The following is a 19,919-nucleotide window of genomic DNA, read 5'->3' as shown; positions in this document are numbered from 1 at the left end:
TTACCTGGGGATCCAGATAGCTAAGAATTGGGGCACATTGCATAGGTTAAATTTAACGCGGTTGGTGGAACAGATGGAGGAGGATTTCAAGAGATGGGATATGGTATCCCTGTCAATGGCAGGGAGGGTGCAGGCGGTTAAGATGGTGGTCCTCCCGAGATTCCTCTTTGTGTTTCAGTGCCTCCCGGTGGTGATCACGAAGGCTTTTTTAAAAAGGATTGAAAAGAGCATCATGGGTTTTGTGTGGGCCGGGAAGACCCCGAGAGTGAGGAAGGGATTCTTACAGCGTAGCAGGGATAGGGGGGGGCTGGCACTACCGAGCCTAAGTGAGTATTATTGGGCCGCTAATATTTCAATGGTGAGTAAGTGGATGGGAGAGGAGGAGGGAGCGGCGTGGAAGAGATTAGAGAGGGCGTCCTGTAGGGGGACTAGCCTACAGGCTATGGTGACAGCCCCATTGCCGTTCTCACCGAGGAACTACACCACAAGCCCGGTGGTGGTGGCTATACTGAAGATTTGGGGACAGTGGAGACGGCATAGGGGAAAGACTGGAGCCTTGGGGGGGTCCCCGATAAGAAATAATCATAGGTTTGCCCCGGGGGGAATGGATGGGGGATATGGAATGTGGCAAAGAGCAGGAATAACGCAACTGAAAGATCTGTTTGTGGATGGGAAGTTCGCGAGTCTGGGAGCGCTGACCGAGAAATATGGGTTGCCCCAAGGGAATGCATTCAGGTATATGCAACTGAGGGCTTTTGCGAGGCAACAGGTGAGGGAATTCCCGCAGCTCCCGACACAAGAGGTGCAGGACAGAGTGATCTCAAAGACATGGGTGGGGGATGGTAAGGTGTCAGATATATATAGGGAAATGAGGGACGAAGGGGAGACTATGGTAGGTGAACTAAAAGGGAAATGGGAAGAAAAGCTAGGGGAGGAGATCGAGGAGGGGCTGTGGGCAGATGCCCTAAGCAGGGTAAACTCGTCGTCCTCGTGTGCCAGGCTAAGCTTGATTCAGTTTAAGGTATTACACAGGGCACATATGACTGGAGCACGGCTCAGTAATTTTTTTGGGGTGGAGGATAGGTGTGCGAGGTGCTCGAGAAGCCCAGCGAATCATACCCATATGTTTTGGTCATGCCCGGCACTACAGAGGTTTTGGATGGGGGTGACAAAGGTGCTTTCAAAAGTAGTAGGAGTCCGGGTCGAACCAAGCTGGGGGTTGGCTATATTTGGGGTTGCACAAGAGCCGGGAGTGCAGGAGGCGAGAGAGGCCGATGTTTTGGCCTTTGCGTCCCTAGTAGCCCGGCGCAGGATATTGCTAATGTGGAAAGAAGCCAAGCCCCCGGGGGTGGAGACCTGGATAAATGACATGGCGGGGTTTATAAAGCTAGAGCGGATTAAGTTCGTCCTAAGGGGGTCGGCTCAAGGGTTCACCAGGCGGTGGCAACCGTTCGTCGAATACCTCGCAGAAAGATAGACGGAATGGGAAAAAGAAGGCAGCAGCAGCAGCCCAGGATCGGGGGGGGGGGGGGGGAGGGGGGGGTGGGGGGGGGGGGAGGAGGAACCAGAAGGACTCTCAGGGTTGTTAATATATACTGTATAGTATGTATAGGTCGTTGCTACAGATAATTATATATTGGACTGTTAAATTATATTTTTGGAGAGTGTTACTTGTGACAAGGCAGTTGCCAATTAGGGCTAGTTTTCATTTTTGTTATTTATTATTTACTCATTTTTTGTTTATAAAATAGGTCATTGTTATTTGTGTTGTTATAATATTGTGTAAAGGATGCACAATGTACTGTGTTGGTTGACCAAAAATTTTCAATAAAATATTTAATAAAAAAAAAAGAAAATCAGTGAGACATACACATGCTAATTTATGGAGTCAAGGAATTTGAGGGAGGCAGCCACCAAATATACAGAACGCAGAATCAAAGGGAAATAATTGCCAGGACCCTCAGAAGCAAGGGAGGTTTACAGTTTACATCTAACAGCTGCAGAAGCAGAGAAGCCAGTTTCCATCTAGCACCCTAGATTTCCACATCTAACAGTTCCTATGTCTTAGAGCTAAGGCGGTGCAGAAATCATCATAAAGAGAGTTTAAATATCTTCACTGGACCATTCTTGATCATCAGCCCTGTATTGTGTGGTAATTGTAAGGTGGATTTAACTGACAGATCTATTTAATATGAATGTTGTTTGGGGGACAACGGAAATCTTAAGGAGTTCAGGAATCATATATATATTTTGGAACAAGGGATACATTCTACGTAAAGTGTGGGTGTTTAATGGTTTATATACTTAATGTCTTAGAGTAGTGTAGTCCTGTTTGTGTATATTTGTCCTTAATTTAATCAATAATCCTTAATAATTTTTACACAATGACTGGATCGCTTATTCTCATTGGCGTTTCACTTGATTCCTCACATCATTCTAAAAACAAATGTATACTCCCCCACAAACTGGTGTTTCAAGTTGGGATACATTCGCAGGTAACATCAGCGTGATTCATGGCACTAGCATGCACTCAGTTGTATCAAACCGCTAAAAGGTCAATTTAAAAAATGAAAACAGCACTATGGGTGTGACTACACCATAGGTACTGCAGCGGTTCAAAAAGGTAACTCACCAGCACCCTTATCAAGTGCAATTAGGGATGGGCAACAAATGCTGGCCTAGCCAGCGACTCCTACATTCTGTAAATGAATAAAAACAAGTCCAGGAAGGAAACTTCTCTCTCCTATGGATGAGAAATAGGTGACAAGTCACATCTGTCAACAGGCAAAGAAAACAATGGCTGTTGATCACCTCAAGGATAGAATGGTTGCGGTACCCACAAAGACCATGCAGTGTCACTCCTACGGGTGTATCTGTGAAAGGGAGATTGGTGAGAACCAATTTAAATTGCTTAATGTTATGTCTCTTACTACCTGCTGCAAGTCCGATCTGACAGCTGTGCCTTCGGGTCTTGCTCAGAGTTGGTAGTGTCAACTCTTCATGATGGACATTGAGGTCCCCTACCTCGATGATATCCTGTGCCCTAATTATCCTCAGTGCTTCTTTCAAGTGTGTTTCACATGGTGAAATACTAGTTCATTAGTTGAGAGAGAACGGAGGCAGCAATTAGCCTGCAGTTTCCTTTCCCATCTTTGATCTGAAGCCACATAAACTTTTGGGTTTCAGAGTCAGAAACGTTTGGGTTTCAGAATATCAAAGGCCACCCCGCCCTCTGCTGACTCTCCCCTTTCCCTGACCACCCTTCCCCCTTCTTCCAGTTGCTGACTGGTGGGTTTCTCCTCCTGTGATAGAATACTCTCTCCAGTTGCCTGGAAGCGTATAGTTATAACAACATTTGCGAAACACAACATGATCCAGAACAAAGCAGCCAACCTGATTAGCATCTCATCCACTCACCCAACTCTTCACCATCAATTTTCCAGTACTATCTCCAGAATTCTTCCCAGCAATTTTCCAAGGCTTCTTCCACAGCACTTCCCAAACCTGTGACTTCCACTACCTAGCCAAGCATGGGCAGCAGATTCAGGGGACTGCCAAGCCCCACATCATTCAGACTTGGGTATATGTCACCGCCCCTTCAATATAACCTGGAACTCCCGACCCAGCAGCATTGTGGAATTACCAACAACACATGGATTACAATGATGCGAGAAGGCAGGTCACCATCATCTTCTCAGGACAACTGGGGATGTGGAATAAACATAGTCCTTGCCAGTGATACCCACAACCCAATAATTAACTTTTAAAAAGGCAGACTAAAGTCGATACAGTGAACCAGCAATAGTTTCCAGCAGGTTGAGAATGGGTTAGTTAGTTTCGGTTGAGCCAGTCCATGTGAAGAAGGCTTTTTGAATCATACGGAGCTCTCAAGGCTTTACTTAGTATATACTAAGGAGTACAGACATCATCTCCGCTCCCGTGCCGGTTTGGAGAATCGGCTGGGTCGCCAAATTTTCCCGCGACGCCGGTCCGACGCCCTCCCGCGATTCACGGAAGCGGCCAGATCGGCACAATCGCGTTTTGTGCGGCGCGGTCCAGTGAATCGCCCAAGACAGCCAAAATGGCGATTCACCGGTACCCCCGCGATTCTCAGTGCCGGATGGGCCGAGCAGCCTGCCTAAATCGGCAGGTTCCCCCCGCCGCCGTCCACACCTGGTCGCTGCCGGCGGGAACAGCACGGGAAAGCTGGGGGGGGTCGGCCTGCGGGGGGTTGAGGGGAGATCCTGCACCGGGGGGGGGGGGGCCTCAAATGGGGTCTGGCCCGCGATCGGTGCCCAGTGATCGTCGGGCAGTCCTCTCTGAAGGAGGACCTCCTTTCTTCCACAGCCCCGCAAGATCCGTCTGACATCTTCTTGCGGGCGGACTCGGGGAGGACGGCAACCACGCATGCGCGGGTTGACGCTGGCCAACCCGCGCATGCACGGGTGATGCCAGTTATGCGGCACTGGCCGCGTCATGTATGCAGATCCGCCTTTACGCAGCGCCAAGGCCTGGCGCGCGTAAATGACGCGGCGCCACTCCTAGACCATTTTCGGGCCCTGAATCGGTCGGGATAGGGGCCGTTTCGCGCCGTCGTGAACTTCGACGACGTTCACGACGGCGCGAACACTCTGTTTCCATTTCAGAGAATCACGCCCCAGATTCAATGGCCAACTTGAACCCTAGGCCCCTGACAAAGATTCAGCTTCTTAGACCAAGTCTTAATGGATACACGTCAAACACAAGTTGGGAAGTTTTATGGGTAAATGAAAAAATAATCCAAATCATTTATCTTGTGACATTTCTGTAGCATAAATTGCATTTTTACCCTATGTGTATTCAGCTGCAAAAAAAAGAGCAATTTGATGGATTGTTCTGTTATACTTTCAACTACAACAGAATTACAAAGTCTAATTAATAACTGCTAAGTAAAACACTAGGTGAGGTCACAATTTCATTACTCTTCAGGTTGAAGAGCTTAACATTTTTCCTTTTGTTTGAAAGTATGAAACAGGAATATGTCGTGTGCCAAATGGAAAATGTCATCTTCTTTATCAATATTTTAAAAAGCATAGAGCCTATTTCTCTTGATTAACAAATCAAATTATTTATCTGAACTTGGATTATTTGATTCAACACCATTCTGCAATATTTCCTTCAAACGTGGGGGGGGGAAGGGATGACGATAGCACAGTGGTTAGCACCGTGGCTTCACAGGTCCAGGGTCCCAGGTTTGTTTCCCAGCTAGGGTCACTGTCTGTGTGGAGTCTGCACGTTCTTCCACGTGTCTGCGTGGGTTTCCTCTGTACGCTCTGGTTTCCTCCCACAATCCAAAGATTTGCAGGTTAGGTGGATTGGCCATGCTAAATTGCCCTTAGTGTTCGAAAGGTTAGGTGGGGTTACTGGGTTATGGGAATAGGGTGGAGGTGTGAGCTTAGGTAGGGTGCTCTTTAAAAGGGCCGGTGCAGACTCGATGTGCCAAATGGCCTCCTTCTGCACTGTAAATTCTATGATTCTATGAACAGCCCAAGAATGGTCACTGGGTGATAAACATGGAACCGAGTTCAAAGTTAACATATATGCTAAGTAAAATTATTTTCAATAAATTCTATCTGATGATTACCAGTCAGAAATCCCTGAGGAAAGAAGAATCCAGAAATCCAGAAAGACTTTGGTTGGCCTCCTTTGATCCAGGACTAAAATTGAAACAAAGAAAATCAGTACTGAACAATCATTTCTGTACATTATAAAACTTGACAACCCACATTAACCCACTTAACTGAATATATAAATCCATAATATTATTTTTTTAATACTACCAGTTAGTCAATCCAATTTGAAACTTCTGTATGTTGTGTTTCTATTTTTAATAATTAAAGAAGAATGCTTTTAACGTTGCCTGGCATGTTAAAAAACGGGGTTAGTTTAGTACAGGGCTAAATTGCTGGCTTTGAAAGCAGACCAAGGCAGGCCAGCAGCACGGTTCATTTCCCGTACCAGCCTCCCCAAACAGGTGCTGGAATGTGGCGACTGGGGGCTTTTCACAGTAACTTAATTTGATGCCTACTTGTGACAATAAGCGATTTTCTTTTTTTTTTCAAATGAAATTGGGGCAAATATTTATTTATAGTTGTTCCTCTAGACCAATCCAGATCAACCGAATAGGCAAATAACCTGTCCCTAACGTTTTGTACAGGCCATGTTTTTCGCCAACTGCTCTGAGGTGACCAGGATGGTATGTCTCTCAAATAACAGAATGACAGGGAGTGGGATAGCTTGATCTTGGTTTCGGACAATGCTCGGCACAACATCGAGGGCCGAAGGGCCGGTTCTGTGCTGTACTGTTCTATGTTCTATTATTCTACCTCCTTTTAGCATGGTGCATGTTTTGAAATGCTATCATTCAATGCCTTGTCAGCAAACATATTTGAGTTGAGACATGTTCTTTGGCACTCAGTTGTACTTGTAGCAGGTAATCCTCAGACTGAATTATAAGGTAGACTTGAATAATTTGACGTCTGACTGGCATTTTCAAATCACGCCCCAATCTCTGAACCCCCCCACCACCACCACCATAGCCTCAGGACTCACCCAATGCCACAACCTACTAATGAGGGGGTCCTCAAGCACCCCCCCCCCCGCATCCCATCCTCATAACAGTAGGGCACACCCAGGCCCGAACCCCAGCATGGGTAACATGCCAACCAGAAAAAGACCCACTTATCCTGAATCTGTCTTCTGTCTGTCAGCCAGTCTTTTATCGAAGCTAATAAATTACTCCTATATCCTTGAGATCTAACCTTGTGAATTAACCTTTTGTGCAGAACCTTTTTAAACGCCTTCCGGAAGTCCAGATATTTGGATTTAATTTGGATTGGATTTGATTTATTTCCGAGTGTACTGAGGTACAGTGAAAAGTATTGGTCTGTGTACAGTCCAGACAGATCGTTACATACATGAAAAAACATAGGTAAAAAAACATAGGACATACGATAAATACACAATGTAAATACATAGACAGAGACATCGAGTGAAGCATACGGAGTGTAGTGCTACTCAGTACAGAAGATGCATGGAGAGATCAGTTCAGTCCATAAGAGGGTCATTCAGGAGTCTAGAAACAGAGGGATAGAAGCTGTTTTTGAATCTGTTAGTGCTTGTTCTCAGACTTTTATATCTCCTGCCCGATGGAGGAGGTTTCAAGAGAGAATAACTCGGATCGGAGGGGTCGTTCATTATGCTACCGCTTTCCCAAGGCAGCGGGAGGTGTAGATGGAGTCAATGGATGGGAGGTGGGTTCGTGTGATGGAATGGGTTGTGTTCACAACTCTCTGTAGTTTCTTACGGTCCTGGGCTGAGCAGTTGCCATACCAGGCTGTGATGCAGACAGATAGGATGCTTTCTATGGTGCATCTGTAAAAATTGGTCAGAGTCAATGTGGACATGCCGAATATTCTTAGTTTCCTGAGGAAGTATAGGCGCTGTTGTGCTTTCTTGGTCATAGCATCGACATGGGTGGACTATGACAGATTGTTGGTGACGTGCACATCTAAGAATTTGAAGATGAAACCATCTCCACCCCAGCACCATTGATGCAGACAGGGGGGTGTATGATTCTCCGCTTCCTGAAGTCAATGACCAGCTCCTTAGTTTTACTGACATTGAGGGATAGATTGTTGTTGTTACACCACTCCATTGGGTTCTCTATCTCGCTCTTGTACTCTGACTCATCGTTGTTCGAGATCTGACCCACTACTGTCATGTCATCAGCAAACGTGGAGATGGAGTTGGAGCCAAATTTTGCCACACAGACGTGTGTATAAGAAATATAGTAGGGGTCTAAGTACTACATCTACTGGATCCCCATTATCCACTTTGCTTGTTACATCTTCGAAGAACTCTAGCCAATTAGTCAAACATGATTTGCCTTTCATAAAACAATATTGACTCTGATGGATTGCTTTTTGACTTTCCAAATGACCTGATAAGTAATTGATTCCTTAGTAATTGATTCTAACAATTTCTTGACAACAGATGTTGAACTAATTGGTCTGTAATTTCCCACATTCTGCCTCCATCTCTTTTTGAATAAGGGTGTTACGTTAGCATTTTTCCAATCCACTGGAACCTTTCCCAGGCCCAGGGAATCTTGGAATATAATAACCAATGGATCCACTGTCTCCACTGCCACTTCCTTCAACACTCTAGGATGTAGACCAGCAAGCCCAGTGAATTTGTTTTTCCTCACTTCCAAAAGTTTATTGAGTACCTTTTCCCTATTGATGTTGATTGTTCTCAGTTCCTCCCTTCCTATTACCTCTGAATTGCCCGTTCCTATAGGAATGGTACTAGTGTCCTCCACTGGGAAAACTGAGGCAAAGTATAGAAGCTTTTGCGATCCTTTTTGATATTTTGGGCTGGTTTTCTAGTGTAATTTATGTTAGCTCTTTTGTTACTCTTTTAGTGTCCCTTTGTTTATGTTTGAAAGTTTCCCAATCTTCCAGCCTTCCACTGGCTTTTGCAATATGACGTACCGTAGATTTTGTCTTTATATTGTCTTTGAACTCCTTGTTTAGCCATGAATATCTTTTACCCCTCTTCCCATCTTTCTTCCTCACTGGGATATATTTTAGTTGTGAGGAATTGAGGATCTCCTGAAACAACTGCTACTGCTCATCAGCTGTCCTACCTTTTAGCCTTCCTGCCCAGTCTATACGGGCCAAATGTGTCCTCAAGCCTTTGTTTAAATCCAGAACGCAAGTGGGACTCCACTTCGCCTCCAAACTGAATTTTGAATTCTACCATGCTATGGTCACTATTCCCAAGAGGATCCTTAACTTTAAGGTAATTAATTAATCCCTCCTCATTTCAGAATACCAAATCCAGAGTAGCCTGCTCTCTGGTTGGTTCCCCAACATACTGTTCCAAGAATGTATATGGCCCGTTAAATTACATAAGAACACAAGAACTAGGAGCAGGAGCAGGCAATTCATTCCTCGAGCCCACTCTGTCATTCAATACGATCATGGCTGATCTCCTCTTGGCCACAACTCCATTTTCCAGCCCATTCTCCATAACCCTTCAACCCATTGCTAATTAAAAATCTGTCCATCTCTGATGTGTTAGGCAGGTTGGTTCGATGTGGACTGCACTCGATGCAGGGAAGTTAGAAACAGACGTCTAGCACAGGAGAAGATCTAACACTGTTTTATTCAACGAGATGAACTGCTGTACATATTCAGCTGTGGGTCGACACTATGCTGATCTGACTAGTGACCTTGTAGTAGCCTGACCAGACTTACTAGCTACCGCATGGTGTTTGTGCTTGCTAGCTCGTGGACTCTGACTGTCTCAGTAGCTGGGTCCCGAGAGAGCGGGAAACCTAGTGCCCTCTGGCTTTATAGTGGTAGTGTCCTGTCTGGTGATTGGCTGTGCTGTGTTGTATGCTTACTGGTCATCCTATGTGTCAATCACTGCCTGTCTGCATCTCATTATATACATGAATGGATATTATGACAATCTCTTCCTTAAATCTCAATGTCCTGACATCCGCCACACTCTGGGGTAGTGATTTCACAGCCGTTTGAGAGAAATAATTTCTCCTCATATCTGTTTTAAATCTGTTCCACCTTGTCCTAAAACTGTGACGTCTCGTTCTAGATTGCCCCACAAGAGGAAGCATCTGCTCTACGTCTACTTTGTCAATACCTTTTATCATCTTATATACATCAATTAGATCTCCTCTCATTCTTCTAAACTCGAGAGAGTATTGGCCTAAGCTGCTCAATTTCTCTTCATACGACAAAGCCCTCATCTCTGGAATCAATCTAGTCTCTGAAATGCCTCTACTGCAATTACATCCTTCCTCAAATAAGGGGATCAAAACTGTGCACAATACTCCAGGTGCGGTCTCGCCAATGCCTTGTACAGTCGCAGCAACACTTCCCTACTTTTATACATTATTCCTTTAGCTATAAAAGCCAAAATTCCATTTGCCTTCCTTATTACCTGCTGTACCTGCATATTAGCTTTCTGCGTTTCATGCACAAGGACACCCATGTCGCTCTGCACCAAAGCAATCTTAAGTTTCTCTTATTATTTAGATAATGGGCACGATTTAATTAAATAGGAACAAAGTCTCATAACGAGCAGGTTTAGCGCTCGCAACACCAAGAAACACAACGCTATTAAACGGCACTCACGTTTGATAGGGGGCCTGAGTGGGGAACGCGTAGCCATGGCCGCATATAGCCCATTTTCTGCACTGAGGAGCTCTACTGTGTCCTGATCTGTGATGCCTCCGACGCGACCCCCAAATCCCAATGCACTATGGGAGGGTCCCCCCACTACCCCCCACCCCGTCCAACACCCGCATAGGGTAGCCCTGGCCTGATCGCTACGGCGCAAAAAATGCCAATTTGGCACCTCGACAGTGCCAGCCTGGTACCTTGGCAGTGCCCCTGCCAGCTGGAAGTGCCACCCTAGCACTTTGACAGTGCCAGGCTAGCACCAAGGTGGCACTGCCAGTCTGCTAGTGTCAGGGTCCCTGGGTGGCACCAGCAGTGTGAGACCTCCAAGAGTGCCGTTCCAGGTGGTCCCCGTTTGTGGAGACCAGTACTGAAGCCCGCTCGCCCGAGGTCTCTGAGGCAAAAGGGATAGATCCTAACGCCTTGAGTACCTCAGAAAACTGCATATTAAATTGAGACTAGCGCTCTTGCTTTAATATGTAGATTTGCTAAAAGGTGATCCTGCCCACAATGGGTGGGATTTACATCGCAATATCTCGAGAGATCGCATTCGATCTTGCGAGGGGTTGCGAGCGAGGTAGATCCCGGGAGCGGGGTCTCTCGCTTCCATCGGCCATGCTGCCCCGAAAAGCAGCTCACCTCGGCCCTGTGTAGCTGCTCGATCACACCCAATAAGTTGCCTTTCCATTTTTCTGACCAAAATGGATAACCTCACACTCATCCACTCACCTTACCCATCCATATCCATTTGTAAATTTCTTCTTTCCTCACTGCAAATTAACCTACCTATTTTAGTGTCATCTGCAACTTTGGCTAGAGTACCTCCTACCCTACATCCATGTCATTAGTATATATTTTAAATAGTTTAAGCCCAAGGATTAGTGACACTCCATTAGTTACACCGAATCACAGAATTCCTACAGTGCAGAAGGAGACCATTCAGGGCTGGTTTAGCACAGGGCTAAATAGCTGGCTTTTAAAGCAGACCAAGGCAAGCCAGCAGCACGGTTCAATTCCCGTACCAGCCTCCCCGAACAGGCGCCGGAATGTGGCGACTAGGGGCTTTTCACAGTAACTTCATTTGAAGCCTACTTGTGACAATAAGCGATTTTCATTTCATTTTTTCATTTCATCAAGTCTGCACCGACCCTCTGAAAGAGCACTCCATCCAAGCCCACTTCCCTGCCCTATCCCAAAAGCCACTTAATCTAACCTGCACATCCCTGGACACTAAGGGGCAATTTAGTATAGCCAATCCCCCTAACCTGCACATCTTTGGACTGTGGGAGGAAACTGGAGCACCTGGAGGAAACCCACACAGCCACAGGGAGAAAGTGCAAACTTTAAGGACATTCAAATGGTCATTGGATAGACATATGGACGATAAGGGAATAGTGTAGATGGGCTTTAGAGTGGTTTCACAGGTCGGCGCAACATCGAGGGCCGAAGGGCCTGGACTGCGCCGTAATGTTCTATGTTCTATGTACACACAGTCACCCAAGGCTGGAATTGAACCCGGGTCCCTGAAGCTGTGAGGCCATGTTAATGACCCATTTATCCTGACTCTCTGCCTTCTGTCAGTTAGCCAGTCTTCTGTCGAAGCTAATTATTTACCTCTAATTCCATGTGATCTAACCTTGTGTTTTAACCTTTTGTGCAGCACCTTATCAATTGCCTTCTGGACGTTCAGATATATTACATCTACAGGATGCTCATTATTCACTTGGCTCGTTACATCTTCAAAGAACTATAGCAAATTAGTCAAACATGATTTGTCCTTCATAAAACCATGCTCTGATGGATTGCATTTTGACTTTCTAAATGTCCTGTTATTACTCCCTTAATAATGGATTCTAACAACTTCCCAATGACAGATGTCAAACTAACCAGTCTATAGTTTCCGACTTTCTGCTTCCTTCCCTTTTTGAACAAAGGTGCTACATTAGCATTTTTCCAATCCACTACAAGCTTTCCCATATCCAAAAAAAACACTTTGGAATATTATAACCAATGGATCCACTATTTCTGCTGCCACCTCCTTTCAGTCCCTAGGATGTCGGCTATCAGGCCCTTGGGACTTGTCAGCATTCAACCCCACTAGTTTGTTAAGTATTTTTCCCCATTGATGATTGTTCTAGGTTTCTCCCTTTCTAGTACCTCTATAATATAATGATATAATAATCTTTATTGTCACAAGTCGGCTTCATTAACAGTGCAATGAAGTTACTGTGAAAAGCCCCTACTCACCACATTCCAGCACCTGTTCGGGGACACAGAGGGAGAATTCAGAATGTACAAATAACCTAACAGCACGTCTTTCAGGACTTGTGGGAGGAAACCGGAGCACCCAGCGGAAACCCACGCAGACACGGGCAGACTGTGCAGACTCCCCACAAACAGTGTCCCAAGCCGGGAATTGAACCTGAGACCCTGGCGCTGTGAAGCAACAGTGCTAACCACTGTGCTACCGTGCTGCCTGTTATATTGGGATGTTACCCGTTACTGTGCCACCTGTTACTATTGGGATGGTACTAGTGTCTTCCACCGTAATAACAGGCAAAGCATTTCTGCTTTCTGTGTTCCCCACTATTAACTAACCGGTCTCATCCGCCAAGGTACCAACATTCACTTTAGCTACTCTCTTCCCTTTTACATACTTATAGAAGCTTTGGCCTTCCTATTACATACTTATACAAGCTTTTGCCATCCTTTTTTATTTTTTGTGCTGGTTTTCTTTCAGAATTTACCTTTGTTCTCTTTATTACATTTTTAGTAACCCTTTGTTCATCTTTAAACATTTCCCAATTTTCCAGCTTGCCACTGGCCTTTGCAATGTGGTATGTCTTAGTTTTTGTCTTTATGTTATTTTTTACTTCTTTATTTAGCCATAGATGTCCCCCCCCCCCCACCCCCCTTACAATCTTTCTTCCTCCCTGCAATACATTTCAGTGTGAACTCCCTGGAGTTTATCACTGAGGCTTTTTTGGACATTGAGAAGTTTGCCTTGGCTAACTCTTTTGTGGGTGGAAAATGTAATTGTCATATGAACTCCTTGATGGATAAACTCCGAGTTATTAGAAATCCCCCTACTCTGCAGGATAGAGCGTTGACCTTGGTGTGTGAGGAAATGACATATCTGGACATGTGGAGGACCTTGCATTCTGGAGATTGGGATTTTTTTTCTTTTTCTCGGGACCTCACCAATGTCACACTAGAATCAACTATTTCTTTGTGCCTAGGACTATCCTAAAATTCATGTCCTCTTGCCCTATGGGAAGCATTGCAATACCCGACGATACTCCTGTCTTTCTGGAATTTTTACTTGAGGGTTCTCCACCCCAGTTTAGGTCATGTCACTTTGACACCTCCCTGCTTAGGTCGTTGTCAAATATTTTATTATATTTTAAGAAGGAGTTTGAGTTTTTTTGCTTGTCAATTCCGTTCCTAATGTCACCCCTTCCACTTTGTGGTAGCCTGAAAGGACTTCCCCTAGGGGGTTGGTTATTTCTTGCACAACTAATAAAAGGCGGGGAATACTGGAGAGCCAGCACCGATCGGACATTTGTTTGGCTAAGGTAGAGGAGAAGTACCGAACAAACAATTGCTGTGAGAGGTTAACGTAGCCAGGGTGGCTCTTGATTATTTATTGGTGCAGTATTAGGGTTTAAGTACCTGGGTATTACAATTACCCTTTCTTTTAGGCAGGTATATCGGGATAATCTGGTGTCCCGGAGTCATTTTGTGTGACCGCGCCTTTTGAAAGTCATTTTGAAAGACACAATTCCACAGAAGCTTGGATCCAAGTCAAGTTCTTGTGCCATTCTTTGTGTCCAAGTATCTCAACTGTATAGTGAGTACAAACACTCAAGTGAAGGGCAGAGAAACGTAATAAAATGTGATAATGTTGACACCAATACTTTCAATGCGTAAGTTAATTATCCACATGCAAAGTCAAATATATTTCATGATGAGAAAAATTGACGCAAGTGCCTAATTATCACAGAATGTGAAAGAAAATGCAGCATATTGCTCTCATTTCCATAGCCTAGTAAGTTCTCGGAGGTTCCAGATATCAGCCACCATATGGACACAAGCTATAAATTGTGCCTGATATTCAAAACCATTAGGATAGCGAGTTGTTTCAGGATTCATGTTCTAATTTGCCTCACCGCAATAAACTCCGTTCTCAATATGAAGTCTTTCACCCATGCTCCCAGGGGCTTGAGTGATGGATAAGCTGCATCGGCCCAAATAGTTGGAACCTGGTTGTTTAAGAAACTGGTGTATGTCTTTTCCACCTCCTCAGACATTACCACAAGTCCAGCAATGGCCTTATCCAGTGTCGTTAAAGAATCCTGCACAGATAGGAAAATAAAAGGTCAAACATTTTTTTAAATGTTCCAATCAGAATTGTGTCGATTACTTTGAAGACAATATTGTTAAAAATATACTGGCACAGATATTGAAGATGATATTGTTAAAAATATACTGGCACAGATATTGAAGATGATATTGTTAAAAATATACTGGCACAGATCTTTCGTTGCCTGGGTTCAGGAAAGGTGGAGTGCATCAGAAGTATGGTCCACAATATGCGCCCGTGTTTGGTGGATGGACATTAGCATGGCCAGGATGTGCCCAAGTGCAGGAGAAATTTTGAAAATGGCCACCGTAACCAGCTACAATATCAAATCAGCAAAAAGTGATGAATGTAGTGAAATCAGGATAACATAAGCTACCAAACTGATTTGTTATTGTTTCTCTTCCAGCACTTAGTGGTCACAGGGCTGACTTTCGTCTGACTCCAGGGCTAGCTTTTTCCTGGATCAAGATGTTAATCTATCGCCAGATGCTTATAACTTGAAAGGTATCACACCACATCAAGCATGGTTGACGAGGAGTTGATCCCTCTCTTACTGCCTGCCACTGGCATGTGTTGGAAAGATTTTGAAGGTTTATACTCCACCTGTTTGGCCATCAAGTTCTGGGGTGGGACTCAAACACAGAGCTTCTAGCTCAGAGGCAGCAATGCTGTGCACTCTGACATAAGATCACCTAAACAAACATATTTACTGCTCCCTAATTTTCCCAGTCACAACTTTAACATTAATACTTTTCTTTATAGTTCCTTCTTTTTTTTCCCCACGTTTACTGGTATAAAATGCAATGTTTTGGGTGAAAAAAAAATGTACATTATTATTCTTTACAAAAATACTTATTGTCAATTGTATCAAATAGCCAGACTGTGCTTTTTGAAATAAAGACTAAATAGAATCAAACTAAAGAAATCATACATTAGTATTTTTCTTTCTTTCTCCAAAAGCCCTGCTGAAAACTTGTGTTTAGAAAAACGTCTTTTTAAAGTTTAGAATTTCTATTGAGATCTTGCCTCGACACTTGAATAATGGCAATCTTTGACAAAAATTGCCATTCTGCCATTGTTACATTATCTCAGAGAAACAAAAGAAGAACAATTGTTCCAAACGTTTAGAATACACAGGAAATCATCGACCAAATTTCCATTGTCAAACTTTGAAAGGAACGTAATTTGTCACACTTGTAATGTGCTGCATTTTCTGAGAGCAAAAAACAGTTTCAATATAACAATTTATATTAAATTACTAGGAAACTTACTTAAGATCCAATGTCAGAGTTGTTTTTAATGTTTTGTCAATGGTTTTATGCAAAAACAAATTATGCGACCATGACTTCTGATAGCGATTTTTATCCAGATTGATATTGCAGAGGTCATCTATGATAGTAGGTTAGTTGTACCTGAAGCATAAGAACTCGGCGCTGTGATGGCTTTGACTGTCACTAAGGCTTCCAATAGTGGAGCCTATTTGTAAGTCAGCTTCACAAATACAATATGACCCTGTCACTGTCTCCCAAGTTAAACCCAGCTTATGAAGACAGATTTCTTCAGATGTTTCTGAGTTAATACACATTGCTCTGTTCGTAATGATAGGTGGAGACAGGTTATCCCTGGTACAATCACACTAGCCTTCAACCCCTTTTTTATCCACTTTTCCTCTTCCTACTAACACCAGTTTAGGGGAATTCACATCTCCAGCATGTTGATCAAAGCATTGATAAATCTTGCAGGCAGAAGTGCAGAGCAACATCTTAAGCAAAATTCCAAAGAGAATATTAATTTAACAATCCAGCTGTTCCAAACCCAAACCCAAATATCAAACCACTTTGATATATTCACCAACTCAGCTCCAGCTTCATGCAGAGACTTTGTATTCCTAGAGCATGTCTGACTGTGTTTGTCTATTTTGTATGGATGGTCTGAATGCACAAAACATGAGAGCACTGGGAAATCGTGCCTGTCCTCACTTTAACATAGTTTGTATGGATTGTAGTATTAATGTGGCTACCTTGTCTTTCATAGGGCATGCATCGCTGCTATCTTCTGGGAGGGCACCTGAGAGGTAGCCATCATACCCACCAGAAATACATATTCAAGGAATGATTTTAGCCTTGTACTCTCAGTAGAAACCAGGCAGCCAGTTAAAATTGCTATTGGAACTCATTCATGACTACCCCACAGCATCCCGCAGGCTAGGATTTTAACCTACTCCTCTGAGCAAGAATGTAGGACACCAAGGGCTGGAATTTCAAAATGAGATTAGTAACATGTCATCCAGGAGAATTCCGGATTTCAACAATGTTATTCAACTGTGCGAATCACGTGATGCTGATTTTCAATGCAAGATCCCTAATTGAACAGGAGGCGAGCTTGGTGCCTATTCCGTGGCATAGGCACCTCCAGGGGGTGGGAGCCGCCTGCCTGGATGCTAGAGGCAAGGGCAGGAGGCAGCCACAACGGGGCCTGCTGCTGGCTTAATGAAAGAGTAAGCAGCTCCTCAGAGGTCCAGCAGTTTAAAGCCACACAATTAATTGAGACTGGACAAAGCTGATGTATTCTGCATGTTAAGGTGCAGAATACACAAGGCCCCTGGAATTGTGAGCGTTTTACTTTTTAAATGTCAATTTATTGGAATTTTCAATTTTTTAACAAAGAAATCACGTGAAACAAACAAAACCAACAAGGTAACTATAGGTGTTTATACACAGCAGATACAGCACAAAACACTAATAATTACATAGTTGGGAACAAATATGACCAGATGAATCAAGGACAAAATCCCCAACATGGTCCTTCCACGAATAAAATACTCTGTCTGCACACAAACAGGATACAGGAAGCATTTAGACCTACATCCGCCCAGAGTTTCAAGACAAAATGACAGAAGAAGAACACAATACCCAAAGAACCCCAGTGCTAAGGGGAATACCAGCAACCCCTAGAGGCAATTTGAATTCTTTCCAGATCCAGGCAGGAATGGCAGCCATCCTATACCTTCGAGATGGCAAAAAACACTGATGAAGACAAAGAGAGGACCGGGCACACAAACTTTTCTTTTCAGCCCAGGGTCTCCCACAGAATATGTAAAAAAGAGAGCAAGAGCCAAGAGCAAGAATCCAATGCTCCACAACCCAAGGCCAGCCTCAGATCAAAGGATAAAACAGATCATCAAACTATCAACACCAGCCCCGCTGTCAAAAGGACAACAGGATACCAAGAACAAAAAGGAATTTTGTCCGGTCCCAGTCCAAAAAATAAAGGGAAAACCCACGCCAGGACAGGAGTGCCATCAGAATGACACCTAGACTGGAAAACACCCTAGGAGGGAGGGAGGCCGCCCCATTCCCCCCACCCCGGCCTAACTCCCCATCCCCCCCCAATTGTGGGACCACATCCCACTGAAAATCAATACGTTCAAAAGGAGAGAGGATTAGGCACCCAAAAGCCAACATAGTCTGTATCAGTTTGTCCATGTTTCCAAAACCACCACCGCTAGCCCTCAAGGGCACCCAGACCAAGAGAAGTAAAAGCAATGCCCCTAACATCTCTCAATGTCAAAAGAAGAGTGACGAAAAGGGCAAGAACTATCAGAACTAACCACTCGGATCCACAAACCGCCTCCTAAGAAACTGAAACTAGATGAGAACCGGCCAACCAACTGCCAAGTGGGCCCCATCCAGCTTCCAAGAGGAAAAGACCAAGGATAATTGCTGGACACTACCTTTGGAACATCCCCTAATCCTCACTTCTCGAGATGTGGATCCACCCACGTCAGGCTCTCCTACGGCACCCCCAAGGGAGATGCCACTGTCCAAGGAGCAACAGGAGACTGACCACGATGGGGGTGTGTGGCCTAGCCCAGCACCGCCACAAGGAAAATAGAAAGATCAGAGAACTGGCACCAAGGGTTATCATGACACCCCTATTCTTACGCCCCTTTGAAGCTGAGCCAGTTCAGTCCCGTACAGGACATGACACCTAAAGAAACCATCCTGAGAGGGACCAACCCACCAGACAAACCACCCACCACCAAATATAAAGTATACTTAGACCATCCTCACTCACAGAAGCTTTGACAGCAACCAGACCAGCCAAAGAGGGAGACGCGCATCAGAGAAAATGACTTAACTCCCGCCTTAATCGGGAGCCCAACAAACCCCAGTCCTCTACAGGAATATACACAGTCCGCCTGAAGAAAAAAAAGGCGTAGCCAAAAAATAAATATTACGGAGGACTTTCTTCGAACAGAGCAAGGACAGAACTAACCTTACCACCCACACCCTCCAGCCTCACCCCTTTCTGGCTCTGTTCATCCGCCCCCCCCCCCCAAGGATATATTAGGATAAAGTAACTGTGCACAAATCCCGCAATTAAAATTCAATCTCACATGATAAAACCTTATTAAATCAGATTAACCAATGTTGAAGGACATCAGGGGCAAAATTCTCCGACCCCCCGCCGGGTCGGAGAATCGCCGGGGGCTGGCGTGAATCCTGCCCCCGCCGGTTGCCGAAGTCTCCGGCACCGGATATTCGGCGGGGGCGGGAATCGCGCCGCACCGGTTGGCGGGCCCCCCCGCTCGATTCTCCGGCCCGGATGGGCCGAAGTCCCGCCGCTAAAATGCCTGTCCCGCCGGCGTAAATTAAACCACCTACCTTACCAGCGGGACAAGGCGGCGCGGGTGGGCTCCGGGGTCCTGGGGGGGGGCGCGGGGCGATCTGGCCCCGGGGGCGTGCCCCCACGGTGGCCTGGCCCGCGATCGGGGGGGCACTCTTTCCCTTCCGCCTCCGCCACGGTCTCCACCATGGCAGAGGCAGAAGAGACTCCCTCCACTGCGCATGCGCGGGAATGCCGTCAGCGGCCGCTAACGCTCCCGCGCATGCGCCGCCCGGAGATGTCATTTCCGCGCCAGCTGGCGGGGCACCAAAGGCCTTTCCTGCCAGCTGGCGGGGCGGAAATTCGTCCGGCGCCGACCTAGCCCCTTAAGGTTGGGGCTCGGCCCCCAAAGATACGGAGCATTCCGCACCTTTGGGGCGGCGCGATGCCCGTCAGATTTGCGCCGTTTTGGGCGCCAGTCGGCGGACATCGCGCCGTTTCCGGAGAATATCGCCCCAGACCTGAAATATTTACTTCACTGCAACCAGATCATTGACAACATCACAGACAACAACATAATTATCAGGGAATAAAGTCCAGGATGAGAACTTAGGAGTGAGGTAGCCATCAGGATAAAGACCACTCCACTGGCGCACTAAGAATGTAGACATCGAGGACAAAGCAAGATTTGAAAACGTGAG

General features: G+C 45.3%; 1 protein-coding gene across 1 annotated transcript in view; it reads right to left on the bottom strand.

Moving 5' to 3' along the window:
• The window catches only part of dnah6 (dynein, axonemal, heavy chain 6), a 522,203-nt gene that overhangs the window by 35,531 nt on the left and 466,753 nt on the right, over nt 1–19,919 (bottom strand). The window contains exons 73-74 of the mRNA XM_072517256.1: nt 14,417–14,602; nt 5,624–5,696 (exon numbers count right to left, since the gene is read on the bottom strand). Of these exons, the coding sequence (XP_072373357.1) occupies nt 5,624–5,696; nt 14,417–14,602 (259 nt within the window). The remainder of the gene's footprint in view (nt 1–5,623; nt 5,697–14,416; nt 14,603–19,919) is intronic.

The sequence above is a fragment of the Scyliorhinus torazame genome, chromosome 9, assembly GCF_047496885.1.
Source record: "Scyliorhinus torazame isolate Kashiwa2021f chromosome 9, sScyTor2.1, whole genome shotgun sequence".
Classification (NCBI taxonomy): domain Eukaryota; kingdom Metazoa; phylum Chordata; class Chondrichthyes; order Carcharhiniformes; family Scyliorhinidae; genus Scyliorhinus; species Scyliorhinus torazame.
Note: the sequence above shows the minus strand (reverse complement) of the source record. Positions and strands in the feature narration are given on the sequence as shown.